The following is a 9083-nucleotide window of genomic DNA, read 5'->3' as shown; positions in this document are numbered from 1 at the left end:
AGAAAAACAGGTATAATTAAAATAAGGACTAATAAAAATAACATAAATAATATGGATTATAAAGTAAGTAAAACGTAATAATGTGTTGAAGAATAAAAATTAAATAAATTCGTGATTTTTACTAATGAAAAAAATATTAAATGATAAAATAATGAAGACCAATGATCAGCATACTCACAGCCCTTTCTAATATTAATTTAAAAAAATTAAATTGAATTCTAAAAAATATCAGTGATTTCGTTTTTAATATGATTGATATGATTTTCCCCCATTTTATCCTTCAGACAAAAAGCATTGAATTTATTTTTATATTGATAAATTTATTCAATAAACTATAACAATAGAATTTTAGTTTCATATAATTATTATATTAATTCTTTTTTAATGATCAAGTGGCTAAGGGTTAGACGATCTGGATTACAACAAAAAAAATACGAAAAATATGAGGATGATATTGAACAGGTTCAAATGGCAATTTGGCTTCCAATAAATATATTCTTTGATTCTCAAAAATTATTTTTCATTAATCTTCATAAAATCACACATATCTTCTGGTATCTCTGAGATTCCGTGGGATGGCATTCCTTTTTCTTTTATCCTCCAAACCTCCTAACTTTATCACTTGCTATTTTGCAGCATCGGGATACCCAGGAGACGCTGGCCGTCCTGGACAGGCTGGACCTGGACTCGGAGAAGCCGTCGGACGAGGAGATGGCCCGCAAGTTCGGCTTCGAGGAAGACTACTTTAAGGGCACAGTGTCCTGGTGGCAGCGGCTCAAGCCCCAGCTCTGGTCCCTCTTCGACGAACCTTACTCCTCCAACAGCGCCAAGGTAATCATATATAATGATATTATTTATATATATACTTGTATTTGGATTATATATTTTCTATTCAATTCTGAGTGCCGTATTTAAATTTTGGCGCCCAAGAGCTTTTTCTTCTCTCTCTTCTTTCCTAAAGAGGGTGAAAAGATAATAATTCTAATAACCCTTTTTATTTCATTTCATAACATTTGGTTACGCATTACTTTTGAAAATAGCTTGAGAACCAAACTTTTGTATTTTGGGTGTATTCGCGAATAACAAAACGATATTCGCAATAAGTTAGGTCTCCTAGATAGCTTTCAACACAAAAATATATGTACAGATTATACATCATTGGCTAATTAAAGTTAATTTCCGCAATTTAGTTCCAAATACATATCCAAAAAAATAAATTTTATTACATTTTTGCAGTTTCGATAAAATCCACTGAATTACATATCGAATTAGCCAATCATTAAAAAAAAATCAGTATAAATTTAAAAATATAATGAATATTTTATTAAAACCATTAGTGCGTCATGCTTTTTATTTAATTAGAATAATGCACATAATAAAAATATAATATTAATATGAACCGCTACTACAACTCGTGAAGGATATAGGGTTCAAATGAAGTACTATTTTTAGAACAATGGTAAAAGAAGAAGGAGATATTTTCCTTGTGATGGGCACCAGCTTTATAACGCTAGGTGGAGTCCAGTAGGGCTCCAGAACCCACAGGGTTGACTCTAGCTTAACAGCTACAGTAACAGAATAAATAAGTATCTACTACAGCGGGATTTTAACCAAGGTCGTTACAGTTAGTAGTACATTACCTTATCGATGATGAAAATACCTTTAACCTACACCTTTTAATTTTTTTTTTCTCAAATCAAATGTAATACTATATACCGAAAGAATATACGTTTTTATAATTATTAATACTAAATAAAAACTCATTTTCAATTATAAGGAGAATAAAACTAGTCTAAAACTGGTCTGTCGGAAAACTTTTGAATAAATAAAAAAAAAAATCCAAAAGTGTTTTGATAAACCAAATTAAAAACTAAAAACCAGAATTCAATAATAAGAGGATGTAAACATTAAACATAATGGGCGTAAACTGGGAAAATGATTGATATAAATAAAACAATATGATATAAAGAAATAATACATATACATATTGTACCACTATATTTACAAATAATACATATTTCATTGATATATGTAATTAAGCGCAGTCCTGAAAATTAGAAAAAAAAAAACATGGTATTTTATAACATATTTTTACATTTTTTGTGGTCCTGAAAATGAATAAGATCCAAGAAAAATAATAATGATAAATAAACTTTGGTAAAATCATGTTTGTTTTTTGTATGATTTTATTTATATTATATACGTTGAATACATAAATAATTTATAATGTTAATAAACTCCTTCATATGTAGAAAAAAAAACTTTCCAATATTAAAAATAACTGTTTAAAAAAAAATGTAATCAATATAAATCTGATGAATTAATTATGAAGTATTAAATTGTAGTTATAAATTCAAAACGTAAAAAAATATAATTTTCAACTTTCATATGTTTATTTTAATTATTGTTATTTAATCTAGACTGATTATGAAACTGACAAGGCTGAATACATTTTCAGCTTGCCTAAACCTATACAATACGCCATACACAATACAACCCTGGGACATTGTTCTACCCTTTCATAATGACGCTACAATAAACAATTGTATCTTTGAACCACATTTGAGGAGGGTACGGGGAACATTATATATATATTTTTTTAATTTTAAATCTCAAATAATCGAGAAAAATAGAAAAATTGCTTGTGGTATGTGGCTTCATCCCCCTGAAATCAGTTCTAGATTATTGGGCTCCGCATGGAAACCGCAACTGAAACCACTTCCCTGAACCTCTTGCGAAAACAATTTCCCCTTCCCCATTCCTCTCGTCCAACCAACTGGGGGGTTACAACTGATTAGAACATTCTAGGACCAATCCCGTCGCGTCTTACACGAACCATCACTCTGCCCCAGTTAGTGAATTGTTTTTGAAGCGGTATATTATAAATTACATTGAATGAATATCCTAAAAAAAAAAATTATAAATAAAGTCAGTACTCTCTATTAATTAAAATGTGTTTTAAAAAAATTATTTTTTATCTCATTTTATTTACAAAAGGTCCCTTACTACTCAATATCACATACGTTTTATTTTTTAAAATTAAATTAATATCTGGACTGTTTTATTGTCGTAACAGTATTACTTATTTATAAATTAGGCTATATAGACAGAGTCTAATAAAAGTACGTAATATATTTATTATAGGTTTTTAATTAACTCTTATCTCATTTCTATCTCCATTGTAGAGGAATTTCCCCCTCCCTGACGGCTTCACTACGCTTCGCTAAGGTTTAGCGTATTGGGTCCAGGTAGAATACCGAAGCATAAGAACTTCTCTTTTTATTGAATGGTCAGTCCTTTTAAATTTCATTAGAAAGAGAAAAAGGTTGGAAGGCGTATGAATAATAGATCTCCATTTGCTATTCTGGGGGTTGACAAAAAGGTCCAATAAGCCCACTTACCAAGTTTTTCCTCCGACCATTGCCAGCCGACCAATACCAGTATTGTGTAGAATGCTGTATGCAATGAGGGTGTGAGCCGCAAAACTTGCAACTTTTTTTCTAAATCGAGATGAAAAGAAGATCCCTATAACTATGGCAGACTCATTGATATTGATTATAGTTATAAATAGTTTTCATTTAAGTAATAAAAAACTGAATTCTTAGAATATCAGATTCGATTCCGGTCTGTAGCACATAAATATTTATTCTGTTACTGTAGCCTTAAGTCAATCCGTCAGCCCTTTGGGTTCAGATAGCCCTCCGGGGATTCATCCAGCCTCATGAAGTGGAGTACCCTTAATTGGGGATAAATCTGGTGGTTGAGCGTGAACAAATCACTTCCTTGTACAATTGTTGTTCAAGAAACAGTACTTCCTTACAAAGTACTGAACTACTCAACTTACGTGGGTTTTAGCCGTACAGATCTCCATTTTCAATTCCAATCTTTTTAAGTAAATTTTGTTTTTATAACAGTTATCTCTCATTAATTGTATTCTTCTTATTGGTCAGAATTTTTGATATTACTTCGGAAAGTGTTGGTATCTAATATTTTTTGATGTGGCTTGGCTATATTGTCCTCATTCCAAAAACAATGTTTTTTGTATTATGACTACTATTATCAATACATCAGATATATCTATGTAATATTAATTTATATTATATTGAGATATATTGATATAGAGATTGTTGAATTAATTAGAGACAGTTGAGGCTGAAGGTGGTGGTTGCGGCGAACTGTCGCTAACCCTCGCTTCGGACTCCTGATTATCGATGGATCAGGGCGTTTGACCATGGAATCGTTTGTGGTCCTCCGAGGTCTGTGCTGGGCTAGGAGCGGTCTGTCTACAGAGCTGGAAGTCAATTAATAATAATTGTATTTTATTGTCATTAACTATGAAGTGTTATATAATTCATAAAATTATCTTTAAAACGCTAATAGCTAATAAAAAAGAGAAGTGCTATAGAAAATCATACCCTGATTGTCTTAATTCATCAGTTAAAATTGAACGATTTCTTTTTATTGTCACATTTGCATAATAACTAAGTATTTGCGTGTCAAGTGTTTATTTATGTGTACAGATTAGACTAAAAAAAAAAAAGAAGAAAAAATTTAAATAATAACAACATCAGTAACACAATAAAAAAACACACAAATAAATAAATTACAAAAATTATACCTATAAAAAAATCGATACAATAAAAACGGATTAAATGATAATAGAATAATTTTATGCACCCACACACTTGCATTAACCCGAAATAAATGGGATACAAATATTTTTAGTGAATACATTGATATTATGTATATCGTAAATGATAAATTTAATAAAATTAGGAAGAAAAATTAACCTGCAATTAATAGAAAACATATAACAATATTACGATATCTACTATACTAAACTATATTTTTCTAGCATTTTTTGTGGTCAGCATATTAATTATTAAAAAAAAAAAGGAAAAAATATATGTAAATAAGCATTGATCAGAAATAAATAAAATCGTTTAATAAACGATAATATAGCCTAAAAGAAACAAGTAATAAAAAAGAATTTTATAATTACACATTACTTTTGTCTATGTATACATTATATTATACTTATTAATTTAGTAAATACAGACTAACTGAAAACATTGATTAGAAATAAAACTATGAAAATTTTTAAACATAATCTTATATTAACTAGTAAAAAAATTAATAAATAAAGAGCAGAACCATTCAGAAAAATATAAAAGTAAGAAAAAATACTATAAACCTCAGGCCAATCTATAAACTAGGTCCATGGAGTCAAGAAGTATATTAAAAAATTTTTTTTAAATAATTAACACAGCAATAATTTCTCTACGTTAACTATTGTAATAGGTTTCGTTAGAGTGCCGATCGATATAATAGAGTTGGGTTATTTTTGTTTTATTTTTTATTGGTTAGTAATAATTTTTAGTTGTTACTTACATTTAGCAGTAAGTTACTGCTATTTAGTTAACAACCAAAACCTGAAAATAGCTTGTTCGATTCTTTCAAAGTTTGGATAAAGTCACAAAAAAGTTGAAACCTTGAAAGTGTCAAACTGCTCAAGTAAGACCCAACTTTGATTACTAAATTATTTAGCCCTGAAAGATTTTCGAAACTTTGTTTGATATGATATTTAGATCAACAGTGGAATTTTTGTTGTTCTGTTTTTTGTCCTTTTGGCTTAGAAATTTCTAAAAATCTGATTTTTTTTTTTAACACTCAGTATACATAATTTCCCAGTTTAATTTATTCTGAAAAGTCTATAAATCAATATGAAGTATAGTTCCGTTCATGTTTAAAGTAATTTTAAAAATAAGAGACATTTATTTTTTTTTTCTCACTTTAATGTGTTTTTTTTATTTATTGGGAAGAGGGGAGGTAAAATCGTCTCAACAAATCTGATTGGTTTTTAACATTTTGGACCTCAAAGTGTCTATTTCTAAATCCAATCACTAAAATTATTCATTAAAAACTATCAAAAATCTTTAAAGATATATATAAATCACTGTGCTAAATTACAAGTTAAAAAAAAAATGTATTTATCTAATTAAAAGAACTTATATCACAATTAAAATATTATTATCATAATAATATTGATGTTATCATATTAAAAATCACATTTTTAAAATTATGGTAACAGTTTTATGAATATAATTGGTAGAATAAAAAACTCATATAATGTTTATAATTTAATAATTACCTAGTATAAGACTACCCGTCTAATTGTCAATATAATTAACCTCTTAAAATTATAAACGATAGTACGCATTTTGTAGTTTATTCATCTGTAATTATTTAATTTTTTTACTTTCACTTACGTATATTTAGAATATATAGTAAGGGATGTTATCGTGAATTAGAGTTTGAGTCGAAATTCGAAAATACAGAAATACATGTTTTGAGGTCCCTTGAGTACAGAAAACCTAGTCTAGCTAAATGGTATGTCTGTATGTGCTCAAAAATGAAAAGTCGTGGGAAATTTAAATCGTATATTTAAGGTGGATAGAAGCCTGAGATTTGACAGCAACATTTTAGCTTAAATCGATGAACTGGAAGTCCAACTTTATAGGATAAATTTTTAACATTTTTTTTTTTTATTTTATCCAAAACTACTCTAACAATTTTGATTAAACTCGGTGAATAAATGAGAAATTAAGTAGTTTTTAACAACGAATAAGTTTTATTCTAATTGTAATTGTCTAACAGGGCTTAAATGCCGAATTTTCAAAAAATCTTCCTCCAAAGTAATTTTAATTCTAGCAATTTGAAAAAAAGAAACAGTTCTCATTTTTAACAATAATAAATAATGTAAAGGTACAAAATATTTAAAAAATTTATAAATAACTAAAAGAGAAAAAAGAAATATCCGATTTTAACGGAAAAATCAAAAACACACGATCTTTCCCGATTATTATCAGATGTTTACTACTTTGTCATATTCTTTTTTACTTCTGATATTTCTATTTTCTTTGAAAACTTGTAAATATGTTTATAAACACTAATTACTTTTCTTAGTAATTGTCTTCAATTTAAATTTTTTGTCGCTATATTTTATCAAAAGTTAGCTTTTTTATAATTTATGAGATAATAGAGAGTTTAATTGTTTTGTTTTTTATTCATTTAAACGTTGTACTATTTGGTTTTGATTTTTATAATTGTGATTGTCTCATTTTATTTTTAAAATTATTAGAGTTAGTTTATTATTTCATTATATTTTTTTAATTTATTTATTACACTCTACGAATAGAAGCTAAAAGCTCATTTTTAATGCCATTTAACTTTTCCTAAAATAAATAAGGAATATTATTATTAACATATAAACTACAAATTCTTGTGCAACCAGGAATCATAGACATTTTACACTTAACTATCTCAAGAGCTGTCGTATTATACACATTATCGGTAGTTAAAATTTTAGGGACACGAGGTTGGAGACGGATATTATAGCTCGGGACATTAAGGTGAATGTGTGCCCTCGAAGCCTCGCAGATTATCGGAAGATGTATGAAGGTCGGCTCCTATCGGTGGTTAAGCACTTGAGTAAGTTACTTACCGTCTTCCTCTATGAAGGGTTAGGGACCCTGCTTCCCTTCAAAGGCCTAATTCAGGAAAATACAGCTCCCTAAATCAGATCAGGGTCGGTTCATTCAATTGGCTAATTAAACAGTTTAAACCTTGAATCAAAAGGCACATTATGAAAAGACGTATTAAGGGGGATCTAAAGGTAATTATCAAAGGCTAAGCAATGTAATCCAGTATTTATTTACTTCAAGATTCTAAGCCTATGACAAATGACTTGATACAAAATGTTGGTAACATCAAATTACTAGCTTTATCTTCCTTCCATGCTTATGATTAGTAGACATAGTGCATATGACCAAGTACATCTGATTAAATGAAAAATATTTTATATTTATACGCATAAGCAAAAGCAGCTGTTACTAAAAAAAAAAAAAGTACAAATTAAAAAAAATTAACCAAAAAAAAAATTTTTTTAATAATTTATTTATTGTTATTTATAACTGTATAAGAATATATACAGCAAGTAAATTTGCTGTAGGTGATATAATGACATGATATAAACATGCGCAGAATCTACCCATTGTTAGGATTTTGGACTGTAAGGATTGGATTCGGGAGGAATTTGATGGTTTAGTGGAGCCCCATAGCTCAATTCCGTATGTCCAGATAGGCCTTATAATAGTCATATAGATCAGTCTATTGTAATGGATTGGCAGTTTAGACCGTTTGTCTAGTAAATGTTGTAATAGTTGGAATCGATGAGCTGTCTTCTGTCTTGTATGAGGATTCCATGTCAGTCGTTTATCGAGGTATAGTCCTAAGTAATGGATCTGTTAGACAGGAATAAGTGGGGTATTATTAAAGGATACTTATGGGGCAAGAGGTCATGGGCTTACGACGAAGGGTAAATGTGATTTGGTGGGACTTATTCTAATCCTCCAGTTTTGGCACCATTCTTCAAGGGTGGTAATGTGGGATTAGAGGGTTTGGGATATAATGTAAGGATCATTGTTCACTGACAATAGACATGTGTCATCGGCATATATGGTGAGGATAGTGTTTAGGATGGACTGGGATGTCAGCTGTAAAAACTTTATATAGGATAGGACCATGAATACTACCCTGAGGTACGCCAGGAATAGGGATATAGAGCTCCGAATAAAAAATTATGATTTTTTAAGGTTTTAAAGCAGCCACCATTTTTTATTCTCCCTACCTATACTTGGCAGACACATCAATTTTGACTAGAAATTATACATAGTTTTCATTAAATTAATCAAAAATTTGGGTGAAATAACAGTCTTTTTTCTCCTCTTGGGCTCTTGTAGTATTATTTTTGTTTAGTTTTAAAGACAAAAATTTTTGCTAGTTGAAATTTCTCTTATAATTATAAAGAAACTATTAATTTTTTTAACGGTTATAGATTAATATATTGATTACTCAAAGGAGAGGGTATGTTAAATTATGTTAATTCAATAACTGTAGGAATGGTCAGGGTGTTTGCCAAAAAAATTAGCTCAGAATAGTACAAAGACCATTTTTTATGCACCAAAGTTTCTCCCCATTTTTCAGGGCTTCATCAGGGCTAAAAACAAGATTAAAATATATAT

The 9083-nt window shown here is 29.1% G+C and overlaps 1 protein-coding gene across 3 annotated transcripts in view; it reads left to right on the top strand.

The window, feature by feature from the left end:
• Nucleotides 1-636: 636 nt before the first annotated feature.
• Nucleotides 637-9083, top strand: part of LOC106684896 (potassium voltage-gated channel protein Shaw) — a gene marked incomplete at its 5' end in the record, with an annotated part of 25969 nt that continues 17522 nt past the window's right edge. For all 3 annotated transcript variants that reach the window (XR_010843895.1, XM_014427216.3, XM_067049164.1), the window contains 1 exon segment: nucleotides 637-831. Coding sequence is in view for 2 of the 3 variants with exons in the window: in XM_014427216.3 (XP_014282702.3) it covers nucleotides 637-831 (195 nt within the window).

Source organism: Halyomorpha halys, unplaced genomic scaffold (genome assembly GCF_000696795.3).
Source record: "Halyomorpha halys isolate HHAL.00 unplaced genomic scaffold, Hhal_1.1 Scaffold627.1, whole genome shotgun sequence".
NCBI lineage: Eukaryota > Metazoa > Arthropoda > Insecta > Hemiptera > Pentatomidae > Halyomorpha > Halyomorpha halys.
This window is presented reverse-complemented; position numbering and strand designations above follow the sequence as displayed.